This window comes from Labrus bergylta, chromosome 6, assembly GCF_963930695.1.
Source record: "Labrus bergylta chromosome 6, fLabBer1.1, whole genome shotgun sequence".
Taxonomy (NCBI): Eukaryota; Metazoa; Chordata; class Actinopteri; order Labriformes; family Labridae; genus Labrus; species Labrus bergylta.
The window spans coordinates 5,521,637-5,544,816 of record NC_089200.1 but is presented as its reverse complement, the minus strand read 5'-3'; the positions used below and the strand labels follow the sequence as shown (position 1 = coordinate 5,544,816).

Sequence of the window (23,180 nt, the reverse complement as noted above, 5' to 3'; positions counted from 1 at the left end):
CAACACCAGGGATTCGGCGGGTGTATGACGCAGTCTGTTGTGCATGTATCTTAACTTAAAGGTGATTGCAGAGGCCATCCGTAAGAAGACACGCAGCATGCTGCTGTCCCCAGAGCAGCTCAAGATGTGTGTTCAGGAATATCAGGGTAAATACATCCTCAAAGTTTGTGGCTGTGATGAGTACCTGCTGGAAAAATTCCCCATCAGCCAGTATAAGGTAAGAGCTTTAATTAGATTTAAAGAGCTATGGATGTAAGATACAAGTGCCATCCCAAATTCATGAAAAAAAAGAGAAAGAGAGCCCAAAAAATAGGGTGACATTGTTATTTTTTCATTTTTTTCTCTTTTATTGTAAGGTGAACAAGTACAAAATAAAAATGTGCACATAGACATGACAATTAAAGCAACGGCAAATAAACAAAACAAAATCAAAATACGCAAAACATTAGCAAAGACAAATACAATTAAAGTAGATATAATTAAAGTCAAGTAGTAAGTTGAGGTAGTGTATAAGAAAAGTGTGAATGTGTGTGTGGCAGTGTAATGCATTAAAGTGAGTGGCTGAGTGGGAAGTAGCAAGAAAAATAAACAGAAACAAAATTGAAGATAAAGATAATTGAGAGGAAAAGAAAAGAAGAAAAAAAAGAAAGATATATATGTGTCAACATTAATGGAAAGAAGACAATTTTACATATATTTATATATATATATAAAAATAATAAAATAAAATGTTTGGTGTTAATGTGGCCATCATAAAAAGAGGGAGGAAAAGAAGAAGAGAAGTAATAATAATAATAATAAGAATGTGTATATATATATATATATATATATATATATAGACGTATACAAACATGCACATAAATCTGGTTTATACATGGTATCACTACGAAGAGCCGAGAAGAGGGGGTCACAGGGAGCTCGGGGAGTTAGGCAAGAAGCCCCCTATGTGTGGGTGACATTGTTTTTGATTTGTAATTTAATTTTGAATTACCAAATAGAACTGGATAGGTGGACATGACATAACACCAAAACACCAGATGAGAAACCGATGCACCGTGCAGTTCGCAACTGGATCATGTATTTTAGCTAAAGCTTATTAATCCCTCTTTATTTGTATTTTGGTTTGGGCTTTGTTGTTGGTGCAGGGATAACTTGAAGTAAAATCTGACCATCGTGACATTAAGGAGACCTTTAATGTTCACCACTTCTCACATCTCACTTCTCATCCCTCCTTCATTTTACTTTCCCGTCGTCTCACTTGTCTTTCTGACTTCTCTTTCATAACATTGTTTCCAATAAATGGCATCAAAAAAGCCTGAAAGATAGTTTCTGCTGGCAGGCAGTAAAAACATTTCTCAAAGGTTTAGTGATTTGAACTCAACATTGGTTTCATGAAGACGGATCTGCAGAGTCTTAGTTCAATGTTTCAAAATGTAAAACAATTGTTAGCACAGTTTGGGGGCTGTGCGCTCAGAGACCTTTTAAACTTTGTTTTTTTGGAAAAGCGAGCATCTGTCAAGATATTTGGCAACGCTGCTTAAGAGATGTGTCTTGAAATAAATCAGGCTGGATCAGGGTCAGGGCTGATTCAGGATTTGTTTGACTTTATTCAGTATCAGGATATAGCTTAAGACAGATTCATTTCAGATTCAGTGTTAGTTTTGAAAAGCAGAGGATGAGTCAAAACAACATTGCCTTTAATTCGATCACATGAACATCCTAACGTTCAAGGTCTTGAGCCCGTGCTAGGATTTTGGATTAATGTAATTTGAAGCAGGCCAGAATAAAATATGCACAAACTGCACTGTTTGCTCCATTGTGACTCAGCAGAAACACCCAGTTGCTTTAATTGATTATGCACAAATAACTCGAGCAGTTCTGCGCACCACGACTCTCACTGTCCTCTTTTTTTCTTCTCTCTCTGTCTTTTACTTTCTAGTATATCCGTAGTTGCATCATGCTGAGCAGGATGCCTAACCTGATGCTAATGGCTAAGGACAGCCTGTACACACAGTTGCCCACAGACAACTTTGTCATGCCTTCGTACTCGAGACGCATCTCCACGGCAACATCCTACATGAACGGGGAAGCAGCTGCCAAGTCGCTGTGGACGATCAACGGAACCCTGCGCATAAGAATCCTCTGTGCCACTTATGTCAACGTGAATATACGGGACATAGACAAGGTGGGGGGGCCACAGTTCTTACAGGAATATATGTACTGAGGATGTATATATATATATAAATACTCTGCTGTCTGTGCTGATCAGTCAAACTCACCAGTCGTCTATTGTGACATATATGTTATAGGAGGAGTTTAGAGTTGGCCAAAGGGAATAAATTATGTGGATCAGGATGGTATTTTTTTTTAGATTCATGAATATAATCTAGTTTTTCAAATGTATTTGAATGTGTCTTTCGAGGAACATCACTTGACTTTTTTTCAGTTTCACAAGGTAAACCCCATCCTCCAGTCCCCTCACTTCCTGCAGAAACAAACAGTCACCGCCCGGGTCTCATATGAACACAGAGAGAGTTATTTTAGCTCATGGCTGGCTGGCTTGCTGTCGTGAATCATTTGTGTAAATGTAACCTGTCTTTGCAGAAGTGCTGGACTGCATACCGCTGAATTGTAAAGAGCATTTAACATGACAGCTGTTACATGCTATTAATTATATTATTCTGATCTCACTTGACCTACGGACCAGTTTCATTATCATTTTGCGTCACCTTGTGTCATTAATGTGTTTTTGCCTTTGTTGTATTTTGTTTCTCTTGTACAGATATATGTGAGAACAGGCATTTACCATGGAGGTGAACAGATGTGTGACAATGTCAACACACAGAGAGTACCCTGCTCTAACCCCAGGTAATTACCCACCTGTCATCACAATGCATTTTTACTCACAGCAGAAGTCCTTTAATACACGCTCTTATCAAAATCCTTAATTTATTTGTTAAAGGAATTTCTTTAAAAAAATATGTGTGCAATAACCTCAGGTGCAATAAGAGATTTTATTTGTATTATATATTTGCTTTAATACAGTGTATAGCTTCTGTACAGTTTATTTTAATTCACTTAGCTGTTACTACAACTTATTTATTATTATTTTTTTATTTGTACTTTTCTACTCTTTTTTTTTTTCTTATAATGCTATTCTATTTTATATATAATTTTAACTTTTTGGTAGAAGCTGACTCAGGGAGAAATGCACAAAAATGCCAATGTACCTGTACTGTCCTGTACCTGTGCAAATGGTAACAAACATCTATTCTATTCTAGTCTATTCTATTCAATATAGTTCTAAATCGCTAAAACGAATACATGAGAGAGTACATTCAAATGAACCTATTATAGTATGCCTTACTGAAGAACATGTTTCCCTTTGTTTGATTTACTGTCTCTGTTTTCATTGAAACACTGCCTTAGACAACTTTCACTGCTAATTTACTGTAAGTGGTCTCAGGCATGGGGGGTTAAGTAGACCGTTTAAGCTGAATAGTAACACTAACTGCTGTATTATATTACTGTTAAACCAAACTGTGGGCCCCTCTTGTTCCTCTGGAGATGTTAAAAGTAAAACTGTTTCTACTTAAGTAGATATGTGTCACTTTCCTAAATGTGCTCGCTAACGGTGTAGGCCAGTGGTTTTTCAACTGGTGGGTCAGTACCCACAAGTGGGTCGCCGAGCTGTTTTCATGAATGAGGGCCTGGAAAGAAAAACGGCGTCAGAAAGTCCATGAAGTGCTTTTTAAACATGTCTTCTTGATCTGTGTTTTTGTTCTGTCGCATGCTTTTACACGGCTGAGGTCGGCACGGCACCATCTTTCATTAATTTATTCTGACTGGTTGAAAAATGTCCGAAATTTGGGTTGCGAATTTTTATGGAGGCCTTGGTGGTGGGTCCCTCTTTTATAGCAGTTAAAGATTTTAGAGCATTCAGTTTTATGTCCTAGCTACACTCTGAGTGCTCCTCTGAGGTCTAAGTGGATCATTTTCCATTAGGTCATGTTTTTGGTGGTTGTAGCCTGACCTTTTTCTCGTATTTTACGCTTTTTTTTGTACTTTGTTTGTTTCTGCCATTCTTTCTCTAAAGGTGGAATGAGTGGCTCACCTATGACATGTACATCCCAGACATACCCCGCGCTGCCAGACTCTGCCTCTCCATCTGCTCTGTCAAGGGCAGGAAGGGAGCCAAGGAGGTAGGATAGAAAGCAGGGAAGGAAATGACTCTGCAGTGCATCTTAACAAATTAACAGGAACTGGACTTGCAAAAACAGGAAGTACCTTACCAGGAAATTTGGAAATCACTGTTTTAAGTGCTTTCCAAATGGCCTGGTGAGGGAGGTGATTCCAGATTTGTTTTCAAATGGTGCTGTGGGTACAACCAAACCATGATGAGGATGAATGATAAACCTAGGGGCTTGGAGCCACATATGAGCTAATGTAATCCAATGCAAACAAGTGGTCCAAACACCAATGGCAGTATATGCTATACGTATACCAGACAGGCAGACAGTGCTACAGTTGTCACAGTCTATAGATAGCAGAGAGCAAACGACCTTCATGTGTCCTGATCTTGTAACACCGGCATGCAAACCCATCCCCAAGGGAACCTACTGTATATATGTACCTTTTTTTGTGAGTTAACTGACCCTACTCTATGTGTCACTCTGAGTATAAGTGTCCAAGGTGAATGGGAGCTGTGGTATCATCTTTGTTTCTGTTTAAATACTAATCAGCCATGGCACCGCGGTGGCAGAAAAACATCCACAGAAACCTAATCAGCTGCAGACACTTTTCCATTCCTGCTGTTATACGTTTTGCTCGTGGTCAAAGGGGGAATTGTGCTCTCTGAAGCTCATATCAGATAGTTGAAACTACAGACTTCGATATCAGAAGAAGAAAAAAAACTCAGATCATGCAAAAAACAAAAGACATTCGAAGTTGAAACTAAATTTATACTCAAAATATTCCAATTTTAATTTTGACAAAAAAATCAAAAAAATTGACAAAAATCTATAATGTCAAATGTGTTGAGCACAACATTAATACATTCTATATGCATGCATCTTATTTGTGATAAAAATAACGGCCTGGTCATTTTTCTCCGCGTTTATAAACCATCTGTCAGTGTTTTTGTCCGTTTGGTCTAATTCTTGTAACAAACACCCCCACGCTCGTTGATTAATCTTCCATCTCTTTGTGCTGAAAAGCTGGAAGAGGGAGCCGTGTGTTGAGTGCATCAATGAGTGCCAGACATGGATATTGTAACAGACACCTGGAGGGGGGGGGGGGGGGGAGCCCTGTCCCATTACGCGCCATGCTAGGCGAGGTCAGGTTTAGCGGATGTTCTTTCATGCCTCGCCTGAATTAAAGATAAACACTTCTCTACAGCTGCCTTTTGTTCCAGCACTTACTATAAATAGGTGCATTTTGACTAGCTGTCTACGGGTAACTCTGTCTGCCCTCAATGTGTTGCCCTTTGTCCCCCCGGTTCCATTGCTGCACCTCAGTGAAGACTCACTCAGAAGCTCGAGATGTTATCTTAAACATTTCCCTCAGCCTTTGTGTAGGTCACGATGTATGCTGCTGAAGGAGTACTGAAGTTCAAAGTTGATTCTAGTAGCTTTTATATTGGAAAGAAAAGCCACGTTTGTACAACTTTCTGAAGCCTCTTGATTTGACTGCAGCTTGTTTAATACCACTAGCTCATAATTCAGTAAGGTTCAGAGTGTAATTGAATGAAGTACCAGAAGAGAGGCAGCAACATTTTATAGCTTATCAACTTAACCTTGAATAAGAGGAAGCAAGCAGCTATAAATGTAACCGGGTTTTCTCTCAAGATCATCTTAAAGGCTTTAAAAATCAATCAACAACCCGCAAGAAGATTTCAAAATGTACGAACATCATTAAAAGCCAACCACATAGAACTTAAACACCCCTTTCAATGCATCTTCAAGAAACCAGTTAAAGCTAATTATCAGCACGCTGCAGCCACATTGAGCCGAGAGCATTTCCTCCGTCTAAAACTTCACTTACTGAGCAGGGAAATCCCTACTGTCCCACCCATGACCAACAGCATCATGGAAATGAACAGTGCTTTAATATTAACAATTACTCCAGTGTGTCATTGGGGAAGCTGAATCACATTAAGTCATTTTGAATTTTGAATCTTTAATTTTGACTTTTTATTGTATTCCCTTTTTGTTTGCAATCTTTGCTCTTTGCTGCTGTAACAATGTAAATGTCCCCGTTGTGGGATAAATAAAGGATTAACTTATCTTATCTTATCTTATCTTAACTGAGCAGACTTAAAACCATAGGTTAGTGTTCTGTGCTTTCAAGTGACTAACACATCTTAATCAAATTTAATGACCTATCTATGAGTCTACCAGGTTGTTTTTGATGCAGACTTTTTTCTGAGTCCCCTGTGAGACACACACTCCTACGCTGCAAGTCCAAGAATATGTTGGTGTTAAAAGCCTGTTTGTTTAAAAATATATATATATATCACCATCTGTGTTTGTTTCTTTCTCCAAAGAGCGTCTGATAACTCTCTTTCCCTGCGTCGCCCTCTCTCCTTTTTCAGGAGCACTGCCCGCTAGCTTGGGGGAACATCAACTTGTTCGACTACACTCACACTCTGGTGGCCAACAAGATGGCTCTGAACCTCTGGCCTGTCCCTCATGGCCTTGAAGACCTCCTCAATCCCATAGGAGTCACTGGATCCAACCCTAATAAGGTATTCAGATTCAACGTCTTTTACATAATCTCTTTCGCTATCTCTGCTCTGTTTCATTTGTGGACTGCGGAGGACGCTGGGGGAAAGTTGCAAGCTTCCCTGATTTCACTTTGATTTTACACCTTATGATAAGATCCTTCATCTCTCATTTGTAGGAAACCCCGTGTCTGGAGCTGGAGTTTGACCACTTTAGTTGTCCAGTCAAGTACCCGGATATGAATGCAGTGGAGGATCATGCAAACTGGACCATCTCGCGGGAACTGGGGTTTAACTACAACCTCTCTGGACAGGTAATAACTTACAACGATTTTTTGCCTCTGCACTTGCTGGAGGACATGTCTTCTTCTTTTCTGGTTAGCCTTCTGTTTGTCAAATTCGCATCTCCTCCACATCTCAAAGACTTTCTAGGGGAATATCTTTCAATTCAGCACCGATGCTCGCAGATTACATGCACAGGACCTGATTCGATTTTTGTGTTCAAAGGTAAAACCAATGTCCTTCAAGTTAGTCTAGCACTGCAAAGGAATTACATAGAGTCTTCTCCAGAGAATAACATCATTGTTAAAATATTTTCAACATACAAGCAGACATATCCCCATCCCCCTCCCTGGCTGTAGTTACAATCAATTTGAAACAAGATGGATTACAATGTAGAGACCCCCAGAAGCCTTATCTCAAACTGAAACACTGAAAAACACGTTGTTAAAGTGAGTTCTCAAAGAAGGGAGATTTTGGGTGGTAGACGATGAGTTAGTTGCATGACCTTAGAAAAAAAGGAGCAGCACAAAGCAGTGAATGAGTTTTCATTTAGTCCGTTTGTAGAAACAAAGGGGCAGGACAAGCTGCTGTGAGAAGAGAGGTGTGTGTGTGTGTGTGTGTGTGTGTGTGTGTGTGTGTGGATAAGTACGTAAAGGAAGTAAGCTGTGCAGATTTAATTATTAACATTTATATATAACGTACCCAACCTTACAGTCCAACTCTACCACCCACGTTCTATGGGAAACACTTTGTAGTACAGAAAGTGTGTGTATAGAGTACTTTAAAGGATGAGGTAAGTTACTCATGAAGGTGTTTAAATCTTTTTTACACCCTGCCCTTTGTAGCGAGAGAAAATTTGTCATTTATTTATGAAGCCCTAATGCAAGGTGTAGTATCGTTGTTTAAAGCATCACATTTAATGACACCATCCGGTAAATGAGTGGTGACTGTGGTGTTTATGTAAACAGATGCATGTTGTGTAAGATGCCATGCGTGTTTATATTTCAGTGTTATTTATGAATTAGTGTGTACAGTACACATCGGTGTCATTTGGTGTCTTTAAATGTAACATTGGATGTGAATGAATTTTCTTGCAGCCTTTTAGATTTTTAATAAAAGGGTTTTGTCAAAGTTGTAAGTTTAGGTCGATAAGTGATTTTTTTTTTTTGACTCTGTTCATATGACTCAGGAGTGCCACTGTGCCCTGTTGTTGTTCACTTATTCATGATGGTGCTGTTGGTGCTGCCTTATCAGATTTCCTGATGATGTTTGGCACGACATCACCGCGACTTCTGATGTGAGAGGATGTGAACGGTGTGAGACGACATGTTAAGTTATTCATGATGTGTGTGTCAAATGTGACAAGTGCCAAACTAAATACACGGTGCTATGAGATACACATCATCTGACTCGATCCTGAAACTGGAAGGGTTTGATTTTGTCTCATTAAAAAAACTCAAATCTATATGGAAAACAAAGTCGTACAGTCGGAGTTGCACATTTCTTTTAGGATGATGTTTTCTCTTCTCAAAAAGGAGAAGCATAAATTAAATTCACAAACTGAAGGCATCGTAATGGTTATAAGAGCCTTGAACTGGATGTTCACATCAGCTGGCTGCTTTGCTGTACAGCTGTGCTCCTGCTTTGTCCCACTTTTAATGTCACTTGGAAACATCTGAGAAGAGCAGTGTTTGTTATTCAGCCACTAACTTTTATAATCTAGCCAACACTGGTGTAGCAGCTTGTCCATTAATCGATTACAATGTGTCTGTTTTGAACATGACAACCTTTAGTTTCTTCAATGGGCTCTTTGTCATCATCAGTCATTTTATATGATCATACAGCTGATAAGACGGTCCATCCCATGTCATTCACTTTTATGTTTCTTTATTGTGTGGTGTTATCTCAGTTCAGTGTACCTTATGCACTGATCTAGAAGTGTTGTTCAAAAGAACTGTGGTTGAAAATGTCAATAAATGATAAATACATATACAGGTTATGACTAATAAGACGATGATAGTAATGTGTTCTCTGTATCCTGAAGCTTCTCTTAACAGCAACGGGCCTTAATGGATTACAACTGTTAATGCTTCAAAGTATATTGTTTCTCTAAATGACTGCATGTCCAGATAAGCTAATTTTTCTTGGATTGCTAGAATTAAAAAAAACTGTATTCATGCCGTAATAAACGGAGCAAATGGTACAACAGCTAGATAAAGTAAAGTGAGTTATCTAGTTACAACAAATGAGGATGGCTATGAGATGAGAGAGAGTTCAGGAGGTATCAGAGTCTCTTAAAGAAACAGCCATTAAGTTTGTTACTTGTAGTTTAATAAATAATGTAATCGTAAAGTTTTTCATTCTGTTGTATTACAGAGCAACCGTGTGGCCAGAGATCACGCCCTGACAGAGAGCGACATTGAGCAGCTGAGACAGCTGAGTAACAGGGACCCTCTTTCAGAAATCACTGAGCAGGAGAAAGACTTCCTCTGGAGACACAGGTAACCGCAACATGACTCGTACACATTTACCATTTAGAACTTATAAAGACTTTGTCACGTAGAAGCATAAATTATAGATGGCATATATTTCATAGGACAGGCTTGTTATTCCTGTAGCTGTGTGTGAATTTACTGCAGTGTCCCCCCCCCCCTCTTTCCACCACCCCGATGATAAGCAGAGTCTGAGTCGGACTCTATCTCTTAGTGACAACTCAATCACACATACACACACACAAACGCTGCGCATTGCAAAGATGGTATAAGCAAACAAGGAATCTCACTCGTGTCTAAAAACAAGTTTGGGAATAAAAATTGTGTCCCGATATTTTAAATTTGGTAAAAAGTCAAAGAAAAACATGATTTCTTCTGACCTTTTTTCACCTTTTAATATTATCCACTTAATATTCAGTCCCCTCATGCCCATGAAGCCTATTGTAAACTATCTTAAGTATGTCATGGGATCATTTTTAGCTTTCTAAAGTTACACAGCAGAGAGGCAACGCTCAAATCTTCTTAGCCTAATTCTTTAAAGACCGGATAAGAAGATATATAAAAGGAGTCACAATTTGAAATACTAAGAAAAGGACATGTGGTTCCACATCTTTTTGGTGTCCTTAGTTAATTTATTTGGCCTTTGAATACATGTGATGAGGAGGGTAAATGAAAATAGATTGGTTTTTGTATTGTACTGTTAAATGTAGGCTGCTGTAAAGAAAAGTAAAATAAATGTGTGGTGGTTTCGGGGACCAGGCCGTCCCCCCTAACAGATAAACCTCAGGGAAACACTGTACTGTATGATATTTGAGTAGCCCCCAACCACTTTAAATGAAAATAGATATCTGTAGGTGAAGGCTTTTTTAGTATTAACTTGAATACATACATTGTGTTCTTTAAATCTGCAATACTTTTTCTGTTATTAACAACAAACAAATTCTGCATACTTAATAAATATAAGACATAGTTTAAAGCGGGTCTGCAGCATGTATGTATGTAAAAACAACAAGGCCTTAAAACCAGGACACACAACACACAGTAATGACTGTAACCTCCGTGTGGTTGTCTACCAGGCACTACTGCATGAACATCCCCGAGATCCTTCCCAAGATCCTTCTCGCTGTCAAGTGGAACTCCAGAGATGAAGTTGCACAGGTAATTTTAAAACCATTTCATACTCTGCCTGTTATACAGCAGGCATGTGTTGTATACATATAGCACAGTTCACCTTGTAGCTGATAACAAAAGGAACACAGAAATACCTCTGTGGGAAACACTCATACTCACATTCATACATTAGGTTTTTGAAGTAGTTTGAACTCTTTCATTAAACCTGCAAAACTTTCAACAGAACCGCGCAGTTAAACTATACATCTATTGTTTTTTTTCTAAATGTGTATTCTGTTATTATATTTATCTGTGTATACAAAAACTATTGAATGATTGTTCTTGTTCTGTGTTTCCCAGATGTACTGTCTGTTAAAGGAGTGGCCATCTATCCGTCCTGAGCAGGCCATGGAGCTGCTGGACTGTAACTACCCAGACCCCATGGTCAGACACTTTGCTGTCCGCTGCCTGGACAAATACCTGACTGATGACAAACTGTCCCAGTACCTCATCCAGCTTGTACAGGTGGGTCTCCCTCCCTGACTGACAAAAGAAAGTGGTAAAAATGAGTACATCAAGGAACTAAGACATTTTATAATCCTATTCTTATGACTGTGGGAAAGCAGCTTTTGTTTGGCCTTTTCTTTTGTGTTGAACACTGTTTTATCTGTAATCCTCCGGCTGTGTTTTGAGTCATACATCTTGAAACAAGTAATCTGAACCTCCTCTCTGTATCTCCTCTTGTGCTCTTCTTCCTCCCGTACTAGGTGTTAAAATATGAGCAGTATCTTGACAATCCCCTGTCCCGTTTCCTCCTAAAAAAAGCGCTCACCAATCAAAAGATTGGTCATTTCTTCTTCTGGCATCTCAAGTGAGTCACCCGTTCAGATTTCAGATGTACCTTCCTTTCTATGTGTCGGTCTAAGAGGCTGAAAAACGCTCTCCATGCTACTCCTCTCTGTCGCCTCCTCTCAGGTCAGAAATGCACAACAAAACAGTGAGCCAGAGGTTCGGGCTGCTGTTAGAGGCTTACTGCAGGGCCTGCGGCATGTACCTCAAACACCTGAGCAGACAGGTAGAGGCCATGGAGAAGCTCATTAACCTCACTGACATTCTCAAACAGGAGAAGAAGGACGAGACGCAGAAGGTAAGGAGGCTAGAAGCACTAACACAGAAACACACTCAAGTGCATGAATAGGCTTCATTCACTTATAGTTTGTGTTTGCACACAATGTCCTCCATATCTTCTGTTTGCTGTCAAAGCCAAAAACATTTGATTTGCTCAGAGACACCTGAGCCTCACTTGCTTCCTAACATACTGTGGTCACTTGTAGCATAAACTGTTACTTAAATACAAGAATGCAATAATAACAAATTGTAAAAAAATGCCCGTATAACAGAATTTAAATATTTAGATTAGAAACTGTTTCTCATAAGAAAAGTTGTCTGTCATCATGCAAGTTAGACATTATTTATATATGAATTTATAATAAAGACAAAGCACACCCCTCTGTGCACGTGAAGGAGCCTGATTTTGCCCTCCAGAAAAAAGCAGTTTAATGCCACCCCGGAGGGAAAAAACTAATTTTTTTTTTAACCAGGTTTATAAGAGAAGGCAGATTATTTTGCTTGGACCAGGCCATAAAACAACCTTTTGATTTTTACCACTGTGACTAACCTGCTGTCAGTGATTTAAAAACTCATTTGGGTTTGTGGCTTTCGTACATGACACATAAATTAAATACACAATCACATTAAAATCTTTAAATGTGATTTTTCACACTTAAATATAATAGAAATCAAGTATATCCTCTGAAAATAACTCTGTGAGTCATGACTGTCTACAATGGGTGTAACACCCGAGTCCCACTGTCTGTGATGTTTTCAGAGTTTTCAGAGTCCTATCTTCACTTTGTTTACATCGCCAGGACGGCCGGCTGACTCCTCCCCTCGTGTATAAAAGTTGTTTAATTGAGGGACTAGAGAAAAGAAGAATAACATACTGTACTCACTGCTTAACTGTGTTTCTAGATCACGCTCATTTCAGGTAAATTTACATGCAGTGTGAAGATACCAGCATAATAAAGATCGCTAGCATTAGCATGCTAACACAACAATGCACCGCGAGTTGTTTTGGTTTCATGCTGGTGCTCAAGGGCGACATCTGCTGGATCAAAAAATCACATATAAAGTCACCAGTAAATGTCACTGTTGTGCCGGTTGTCAGTTCAATCAAAACTTAGTTAAAATTATACTTTACCATCAGAGTGATAACACTCACGCTCATGTACTGTAAATGCAGAATGAATGTTTATATTGTTGTATGTGTGTGTCTTGTGCAGGTGCAGATGCGGTTTCTCGTGGACCAGATGAAGAGACCGGACTACATGGATGCCTTGCAGAACTTCACCTCTCCCCTCAACCCTGCACACCAACTCGGAAACCTGAGGTTGGAAGCTGTTGTGAATGAGCGGTGGTTTTGATATACTTTACGGTTGTTAAAAAATATATCTAGACGCGGTCTGATTAATGTGTGTGCAGGTTAGACGAGTGCAGGATCATGTCATCAGCGAAGAGACCATTGTGGCTGAACTGGGAGAATCCTGACATCATGTCTGAGCTGCTCTTTCAGAACAATGAGCTAATCTTCAAAAATGGCGATGGTAACACACACACACACACACACACACACACACACACACACACGCTCATGAATAGCCAAAGCCTGTTAGCCTTGGTATTGCTATAAATCAGTGTGAAACCAAATATCTTAAACAATATGTGATTAAATTTGTGTCATGTTCTGCAAGTTGAAGAAACATTTAAAGGAAAACCCACAACAGGGACAAGATTTCACAATATTGTAATCTATAAAGTAAGAGCGTTACAAATTATCTTCAGTTTCACTAAAGCATCTTTTTCCACACTAATGCGTGTAAACACAAACATATGAGTGCAGCTCAGTAGTTCAGGTTGTCCATTCCTGGGGTTTTGGCTGCTCAAAATTGTGCTAAAGTAAAAACCTTGAATGAGGGAACAACTTACATCTTCACATATTCAAACTTGTTTTTCTCCCTCCTGTCTCCATATGGCATCGAAAGAAACTCGTTATCTTTGTTTGCACTGAATGAGCTGTTGACTTTTTCCTGTGTGCGGTACAAAGCAACACAGCATATTTACAATTCTCAGTGCTAAATGATGACACAAACAGTGAAGTGCTGTTAGAGGCATTTAGCTGTTTAGTTTACTGTTTGTGTTTTATCTGCCTGTATGCTGAGAAATTATTAACTCTGTTCATGATTTGTGCGTTTGTGTTGTAGACTTGCGGCAGGACATGCTGACGTTGCAGATTATTAAAATTATGGAGAACATCTGGCAGAATCAGGGACTGGACCTGCGGTACTGCTCACTCTTTTTCTTTTTAAATCTCAACCTATGTTTCTCTTCCTCTCTGCACCATCGTTCTGCTTCAGCCTCTTTGATCTCCTCCTCTGTCCTGCCCCAGTGCATGGAAGCTAAGAATATCTCATTTGTGTGTTTTTCTTCCTCAGGATGCTCCCCTATGGCTGTCTGTCATTAGGAGACTGTGTGGGTCTCATTGAGGTGGTGCGCAGCTCCCACACCATCATGCAGATTCAGTGTAAAGGAGGCTTGAAAGGAGCGCTGCAGTTCAACTCAAACACTCTGCATCAGTGGTTAAAGGACAAGAACAAGGGCGAGATGTGAGTGCTTATTTTTCCATCATCTTTGCATCATTAATCAGAGTAGAGCAGAGTGCAGAACGTGTCACTGTCAAGAAATGTCTTCAGGATAATCTGCTATAGTATAGAGTCCATAAATATATATGCCTTTCTTAAATTTAATTTAAATGCTTTATTTAACAAGGTGTGAAACATTTACTCAATCTAATGTATTTCCTTTTAGACTACATATCTAATATCTATCTTTTAAATCACTTCTTCAAACTCACTTTTATAGACTTGCTTTTATGTGATTTCTCCTTTAAAGATCTATCCCTTCCTTTTATTAATTTTATTGCTTTTAACCTTTTTATCTTTCTCTTCTTTAAATGTTTTAGCCTTTAAATGTTTCCCTTCCTGTTTTCATTTTACTGCTCTTAGTCTTTTTAAACTCCTACTCCTTTTATCGTTTAACTCTTCAGCTCTCTTTTGCTTTATTCATTTAACCAATGTCCTGTTTATCTCTTCTTTTTATCTTCATTCTGTGTTTACAGCCTGTGATGTGATGTCATCCCACTCTCCATCAATTTTAATTTTGTTCTCTCCTGATTGATTTTAAACTAATTTTCATTCACTGTATTGAACTGCCTCTCCATACCTGCCTGTTGAATCTTATTCCTGTTATTTACATTTATAATTTTGCCCTCTCTGTTGATCTCTGTTCTGTTGTCGTGTTGCTGTATTTGCTCTGTCTGTCACAGCACTTTGTAAACATTTGTTTTTAAAGGTGCTATATAAATAAATTCATTATTATTATTATTATTATTATTATTATGTAGTGTTGTCTTACTTGAGCTTGTATCTATGCAGGTATGACATGGCTGTGGATCTCTTTACGAGGTCCTGTGCTGGCTACTGTGTAGCTACATTTATCCTGGGGATTGGAGACAGACACAACAGCAACATCATGGTCAAAGATGACGGACAGGTAACTTATACATGCACACAGAAACCTGCTCAAGGATCTTGGTGTGTTTGACATGAACAATTTCAGATATACAGGAATGGACCTAATGCACAAACATGTTTACAAAATAACTAACCTGCACAAGATTTAAATGATACCCTGATATCAGAGAAGTGCATTTAAGACCTGACTGGTTATGGAAGTTGTCACTAAGTAAGCAATTCAAGTTTCATTATGTGAATGTTTGTTGGTCAAAAATGAGCAGTACCAGAGTGACCTAGTGCAGTGGTTCTCAACTGGTGGGTCGGGACCCAAAAGTGGAAATGAAAATTGTGTCCAAAAGTCTATGAAGCCCTTTTTAAACATTTTTGTTCTGTCACATGTTCTCTGCAGCGTCTGAGGTCCAATTGCACAATTTTTCATTAGATGAATCTAATTGGTTAAATAGTTGATTGTATCACATATTTGGGTCGTGATTGTTCATGAAGGAATTGTTGGTGAGTCCTGAGGCTCGAACAGTTGCGAACCACTGGTCTAGTGGTTTGTTTGGCGTGCACCATGTACAAAGTCAATAGTCGCTGTTGCAGCAGATAATACCCCTGCAGATCGTTAGCAACTCTCTCTTTCTCACATTTCCTGTCTCTCTTCATCTGTCCTATCCAATAAAAGCAAAAAAAAAAGAGCAACATCAAGACTCAATACTTTGCTTTGTTCTGTAAAAGAGCTTGATATCCACGGTGAAAGATTGGGGTTGATGCCTTTGGTTTTCCTGCGGGTGTACAGAATATACGTTAGACGTCAGAGAAGAGGAAATGTATTTGTGAGTAAGAGTTCCTAAACTTTGACTTCCTGCTTTCATCTTTGTCTTGCTCTCCCCCCAGTTGTTCCACATAGATTTTGGTCATTTCCTGGATCATAAGAAGAAGAAATTTGGCTACAAGAGGGAGCGAGTGCCCTTTGTACTGACACAAGACTTCCTCATTGTCATCAGCAAGGGATCCCAGGAGTGTGCCAAGACCAAAGAGTTTGAGAGGTACCGCAGCATCTGTTCTCTTTCTGCTTACTCATCAAATGTTTCTCTTTATTTCTGTCTGCTACTAACAAATACTGCGCTAACAAAGCTTAGCTAGGTGTATTTTTTGAGTCATAACTATTTACCTTTTTTTTGGTAAATCTGGAGAGAAAGAAAAAAATGGTTTCTATTTAGAGAATTATGAACTGGAAACAGAAAAATTCAAGCACAAGATTTTCTTGGCTCACTTCCCTCTGTTGGTTTAAGTTTACGCTCAACATGCCCGACTAACCCAACCATGAGAAGTTCCTTGAGCACTCAGTGAGAGCCTTTTTAGAATCAGAATCAGAATCAGGGGTTTATTGCCAAGTACGTTTACACATACAAGGAATTTGACTTGGTGTCTTGGTGCTAAACAATTAACAAGGAAATAAAGCAGAACTAGCAACAACTTAAATAATACAGAATAAGAAGATATTACAATATATTAAATAGAATTTAAAAATGTAAAATATAAAATATAAAATATAAAATATAAAATATAAAAAATAAAAAAAACAAAATGTACAATCTTGTATCACTGCCTTACTGTGTAAGAGAAAGAAAGAAAGAAAGGCACAGAGAAAAAGACAGAAAGAAAGAAGAAAAGGTAAAAAAAAAAAAATAAATACAATAAAATAAATTGGTAAGCATCCTTCTTGGTCTATGGCACATTTTACCCAATTTGAATCATTCAATCTGTAATTTTCAGCGTAAGATAACTTTTCTTGATACCTTCATTTTCTTGACAAATTCACCTTATTGCATACATTTAAGACTTGAAAATTACACATGAGCTGAGTGTGACGAGGAAGTTCCCGGGCGACTTGTCTTCTTCAGATGTCAGATAGATGACATGCACAGTGTTTGGTTTTTCATTCTCACGTTTCCCTTTTCCCCCTCGCCCCTCCAGGTTCCAGGAGATGTGTTATAAAGCTTACCTGGCGATCAGGCAGCATGCTAACCTCTTCATCAACCTGTTCTCCATGATGCTGGGCTCTGGCATGCCTGAGCTGCAGTCATTCGATGACATCGCTTACATAAGGAAGACGTTGGCTCTGGAGAAAAGCGAGCAGGTAATAATGTTTTTTTTTTCCGCTTTGCTCATATTTCCTTTTTCTCTCTGATTCTATTCTGGGGGTCTTAAGATACCGTCAGGGTCCAGACGTTGCCTTCAGAAGCCTCTCCTACATTATCTAATTATAAATCTGTTTTATCTTTTTTGTCTGCTGAGTGCAGGAGGCGTTGGACTACTTTATGAAACAGATGAACGATGCTCACCATGGAGGATGGACCACCAAGATGGACTGGATATTTCACACAATAAGACAGCATGCACTAAACTGATCTACTACACACAATCCCCCCCCCCAAAAAAACACACCACTACCACCATGGAGGATTCGCTTCTACCCAACAGCTGTTCGTCTTACACCATGACACACTGGTCTTTCAAGGAATTTCAGTTCTCTGTTGAAGCAGAAAAACCAGCTTTCACTCCTTTTTTTCTTTTTCTTTACACCAGCACGATTTGTGTTTTAAAAAAAAACGAGGTTTCTGTTTTTCTGTCTCGTCTTGAACATAATGTCTTGCAATCGTCATCGCACCCTTTTTTGAAGACGTGACCTACCTGTGCCGATGACTGGCTATGCTTCCTCTTCTTGCCAACAGGAACAAACTGTGTGGGAGACTGTTGTCCTGCTACTCCTGCAAAAAGGAAATTGAGATGACAGTGTGAAGATCTGCCGATTTAAAAAAATGTAGCCACAAAGTATGTCCATCTTGCTGCTCTTCTGCTCTATTAGTGCTGCACTGTGTGGCTCCACCCAAAAGGAAGAGGTGCTGGGAAACTTTTATTTTATTTTAATGACATCGTCTTACATCTGACATCACTGCTGAGAAGTCAGAGGGCACAAGGAACCGTCAAAACTATCAACGTATAATCCAGGAGTTCCTCCACTTTATGCAGGATTGCTGGAGTATAGAAGCCTCGTTGTCGACCTCCACAGTCTTCCACCATCTCTCTGGTGAAGATACCACGTCCTGACCGGGTCCAGTGTCCAGCTCGCCCATCTTTTTGAGGAAATGTAAAAGCTCAACATCTTTGCAAGAAGAGTGTCTGTGTTCGCTTGGCACAGCGCTGCACTCTCCAACAGCCTCGAGGAAAAAAAGCACTCCACCACTTGGGAACATTTTTGTTGTTGGTGCAGCGTAGGACTTCAGGGTGATGATGCTAACTCTCCATCATCAACAACAACAACAACAACAACAAAAAAGACAGCACATGAAGATAACAGAATAATATACTGACTTTATTATGACTTTGTACATTTATTTATATATCTAGTTTGCTTTGGTTTCTACACAGGTAAGACTCAACCCTCCAGATACACACACTATTGTGGAAGTATATTTGTAATTTTCTTCCTTTTACTTTCTTTTGACCAGTTGCACCCCTGTTTAGTCAGTCTGCTGATGCCTTTTTAGCCTGACGACACAGCTTGGTTTAACTTTTCATTTGACTCTATTCAAAGTGGTTTTGTTGGGCCTAGTTTGCAGTCCTACTTGGAATTGGGAAAACAATTTTGTTTGGGGGATGCAAAATGACAAAAGTGCCATTCTTAAATGTGATGAATATTGGGACCTATTTGAAGCCTCTGGCTGTCTGTTTCGACTGTGAGCACAGACCCAGGGGAATGTCACGTCTTCCTGTTGATAAAATGCCTTTGGCCTCACAGCACAAAACTCCACAACGACGCACACTGTCCGCCCCCCCACAAACTCTCCTCTAACAAACCGTGACGGCACTATATCATTTCTAAATTTAGATTTAAGCCATATCATTTCCACTTTGATTTCCAAACATTCAGCAGTCCATCATTTGAACATGTTAGTTCATTTTATGGATATATTCATCACTGAGCCCATAACCCTGTCACTGGTGTCATGCTTCCTGTTGCCTGCTCCTGTTGAAGCTATGTTATACACCAAGTTTTTTTATTTTTTTTTTACAACAGAAGCATTAAAGTACATTTAGCTCGTTCAACATTTTAAATGGAAATGTGTGGAATGGCAGTCGTTAATCAAACAGTGCATGTTGGCAAGATTTGAAGACACTGATTTTTAACAAATTGTTCATCCATCCATCCATATCCAGACGTACATACACATGCATACCACGTTAAGGGTCGCAGGGTGGGGTGCACACCGGACTGGTCCAAATCGTTAAAGTATTCAAAAATCCAGATGTGAAGGTGTGGATGACTTCTGTATTTAGGACAGGACGTCAGTGTGTGGATGTGAAGTGGATAGATGAGACCTCAACTAAATGTTTTTTTGAAACTTGTCCTCTGTAGTTTGAACCCGGTCCTTCAGGGTGCCATGGTCCCCCCTCAAAAAGGCTTTTGTGCTCACAGCAGTTTTTTCAGGGTCAAAAAGTTGAAATCAATCATTTTCAGCGTACAAATGTTAAAGACATGGAAACCTTTGCCATAAAATGTGTCGACACAAAAAGTTTTCATGACATTTGATTGATTTATAGCATTGAGCAGCTTTTGAAACGTTAACCTCCTTTTTGTTGTTTTGCACTTGAATGCACTGATAGCTCTTTCCGGTCTCTTACAGTGTTAGTGAACATGGCATCCTGGAGACATAGAAAAGATCTGCTACTGTGAGCCACAAGCAGACTGCCTAGTGCAGTTTCATGTGATGGGGGAGTTAGCTGATCGTTAGAATCATAAGCCACTGGGTTAATTTATGTAAAATGTTATAAAGACAAAGAGGATTTTGATACAGAAATACTTAAACATGCATTTTGTTTAAAGCAGATCATAGCTTGTTGAACCTTAGATGGATTGTAAGGGAATGTTTTTTTTTTTTTTGTGTTAATCCAGGAAATATCACAACTTGAATTCAGTGCAGAAAATCTTGTATTCTGTGGTTTGCTGAGGACAGAAGGAAGCATTTAGCAAAACAAGGTGCCTCAGAGCAGCCTCATGAGCCCCCCTCCCAACATACCAAGGTAACTTTTAAATAGTAACCCCTGCAGTATGAAACTCAATCTGCTCGTGCAACAGAAAGTCTGCACTTTGCAAAATCAGATATTGATTGTATGGAAAAGCCAAAGTTGGGGGGGGTCTGTTCTGACAAGGTGTTGGATGTCCTGTTAATGCAGCATTTATGGCTTGAATGTATTTCATTGCAAAACTTGTGCACTCACGTTTTTTGAATCGTCCATGTTTTCTCTCTGACGTCAGATGCAGTGCCATGAAATGAAACTGTAGGTTTTCAGTCCTGTTCACTTATCTCTTTATGTGCCAAATCGGGCGTCACTGAGGCCCCGTGAAAGCTAATGCTGGAGTCACAACTTTCTAGTTAAGAGACTAGGAAAAGACAAAAAAATGAAAGAAATGTTGGTTGAATGCACTTAAAAATCTGAGTTCTCAGAGGAGGACTCCGTAGGAAGAGAGTTAGCTTAGCATGCATGTTTCTCAAGCAGCACTTAGCCGTATGTATGATGAACACGTTGAAGCAGTATGTCCAGTTACAGTCAATCATCTTTTCCTATTGTGTGTGTGTGTGTGTGTGTGTGTGTGTGTGTGTGTGTGTGTGTGTGTGTGTGTGTGTGTGTGTGTGTGTGTGTGTGTGTGTGTGTGTGTGTGTGTGTGTGTGTGTGTGTGTGTGTGTGTGTGTGTGTGTGTGTGTGTGTTTCATTGTCTCTGTACGGGTTGCAGAGCTTCGTTGGCGGGCCCCAATGAGCACCATGTCTGTGTGTGTGTGTGTGTGTGTGTGTGTGTGTGTGTGTGTGTGTGTGTGTGTGTGGTCACACTGAAGCGCTGAAATGGTGGTGTCACTAAATGTTTTGTATGCCTTTATTTTGGAAATGTTTTTCACACATACGTTGTCAATATTTTACTTGAAGAGTCATGAATCAGAACCACAGCTCCACTGTGTGGGTTCAAAGGTCGAGCTCGGGGTTTGCAGGGTCAGTTTAGTTCCGATTGTGAGTGCAGGTATTATATTTAAGCACCGAAGGTTGACGTATACGAGCCATTAAGATTTCAGCATGAAGATACTTTTAATGAAGTGACAAAGTTCAACCTCAGCTAAAAGGTGCAGTTAGAGCTTTGACAGGAACTTACAGGATAAAAAGAAAATCAAGTAATCTTGAACTTCATCCTGAAAATGAAATACAACCTCCATCTCCTGTTAGCGATAGTTCTCACATTGTTCAGTTTTTTTTTTGTTTTTTTTAAAAGGTCACCTGCTCCCCACGTTTGGTGCAGTATCAGTGCAGGGTCTCTGTAATAATCGTTGCACTAGTTTTACCCTCTTTTTGTGACAGTCCAAAATCCTAACAATGAAAACACACACCCATGTTTTTAAAATCTGATCATTAAAATGCTCGGTGTTGACTTCACGAGTCAACAACCTGCAGGAGATTTAGATTCACATGTTGATATAAAATAATTGTTCCTGCCTTTTTATGAAGTTAGGTGAAGGTTTCATTTCAGCCCCTGATGTGTGCAGTTAAACAATATAATCTGTGATGTTTAACAAAAAGATGCATGTGTTCATTCTAAGATGCTTTTTTTTTTGTTACTGTTTGTTCACCTGATGGAAAGGTGTGAAAAATGAATTGCGTCCACCACCTGTATAAATCTAGACCTTGATAGTTCAACAATTTAGCTACATCTTTTTTTTTCTTCTTCTATAAAGCACTGAACGAAGTGTGTTGTTATGAAGCCTTAGAATGTGTTTTTACACACGATGAATGTTGAGGGTTACAAACTCTCCACCTTGCAGAAAAATAATCATCGCATCAAAATGCAAATCATTGACATCACTGATAATTTGTGGTTATTATTCAAGGTCCCTGAAATTTCTAGTTTTTAAAAAAAAAGAAGACTGCTTTCATGCCCTCTTTTTTTTTAATGCAGTGCTCCTGTGTGTCTAATATATTTCCACAACATGCCATGCTGTCAGAACTTTAACCTATACTATGAATGAATGTACAACGGGCCAACGTAATGTTTTCCACAGCCTCCCTGCATGACACCGGGTAAAGATGAACATCTGTCCTTTAGCTCCATGTTTCTTTATCGAGTCTGCCAAGCAGCCATACAGATGTTTCTATAAATGAATGCCTTAAGTTTGCCCCCCAGTAGGAACAGTTTCATACAATAACCTGTGTTTTTTTTTATTTATTTATTCATGTTACTTGTGTTTTGGTTTCCTGGTCACAGAGTAAAGACTGACTGGTCATCTGAGTGTTCTGTGAAGATGTACAAATAAATTTGTTAAACATTCACCAGGCTGTGTTTGCTTTTAGACGCTCTTTCTGTTGGACTATAAAGCAGCACATTATCTTACAACCTGACATGTTGCTTACTCAAGATCTTAACTAATTCCTCAGAGATGGAAACAGGCTTAGTCTGACTCATCAGGTAGGGCCACAGTGAGCAGCCCATTGTTTTTTTCTGTATATCATCAATAAATGGGTCCGTTGTCACAAGAAACTGAAGATAAATTAATCTGTTTTTGGTTACAATTGGGGAAACCAGCTTTTTTAAAATCTCAAAATTACTACATGAATAAGTCGGCATCTTAAAGTCTTTGTGATTTTTCACACTTAAATGTAATATAAATCAAGTATATCCTCTGAAAATAACTCTGTGAGTCATGACTGTCTACAATGGGTGTAACACCCGAGTCCCACTGTCTGTGATGCTTTCAGAGTTTTCAGAGTCCTATCTTCAGTTTGTTTACATCGCCGGGACAGCCGGCTGACTCCTCCCCTCGTGTATAAAAGTTGTTTAATTGAGGGACTAGAGAAAAGAAGAATAACATACTGTACTCACTGCTTAACTGTGTTTCT

General features: G+C 39.2%; 1 protein-coding gene across 1 annotated transcript in view; it reads left to right on the top strand.

Annotated features, from left to right (window-relative positions):
* LOC109998547 (phosphatidylinositol 4,5-bisphosphate 3-kinase catalytic subunit alpha isoform-like) overlaps positions 1-22,613 on the top strand; it is a 30,245-nt gene extending 7,632 nt beyond the window's left edge. The window contains exons 8-26 of the mRNA XM_020653434.3: positions 62-217; positions 1,940-2,185; positions 2,783-2,868; positions 4,097-4,202; positions 6,593-6,745; positions 6,901-7,035; positions 9,380-9,504; positions 10,572-10,653; positions 10,966-11,130; positions 11,373-11,476; positions 11,581-11,752; positions 12,948-13,054; positions 13,147-13,268; positions 13,926-14,004; positions 14,157-14,327; positions 15,156-15,273; positions 16,134-16,285; positions 17,217-17,379; positions 17,543-22,613. Of these exons, the coding sequence (XP_020509090.1) occupies positions 62-217; positions 1,940-2,185; positions 2,783-2,868; positions 4,097-4,202; positions 6,593-6,745; positions 6,901-7,035; positions 9,380-9,504; positions 10,572-10,653; positions 10,966-11,130; positions 11,373-11,476; positions 11,581-11,752; positions 12,948-13,054; positions 13,147-13,268; positions 13,926-14,004; positions 14,157-14,327; positions 15,156-15,273; positions 16,134-16,285; positions 17,217-17,379; positions 17,543-17,650 (2,550 nt within the window). The 3' untranslated portion in view covers positions 17,651-22,613. The remainder of the gene's footprint in view (positions 1-61; positions 218-1,939; positions 2,186-2,782; positions 2,869-4,096; positions 4,203-6,592; positions 6,746-6,900; positions 7,036-9,379; positions 9,505-10,571; positions 10,654-10,965; positions 11,131-11,372; positions 11,477-11,580; positions 11,753-12,947; positions 13,055-13,146; positions 13,269-13,925; positions 14,005-14,156; positions 14,328-15,155; positions 15,274-16,133; positions 16,286-17,216; positions 17,380-17,542) is intronic.
* Positions 22,614-23,180: the final 567 nt, after the last annotated feature.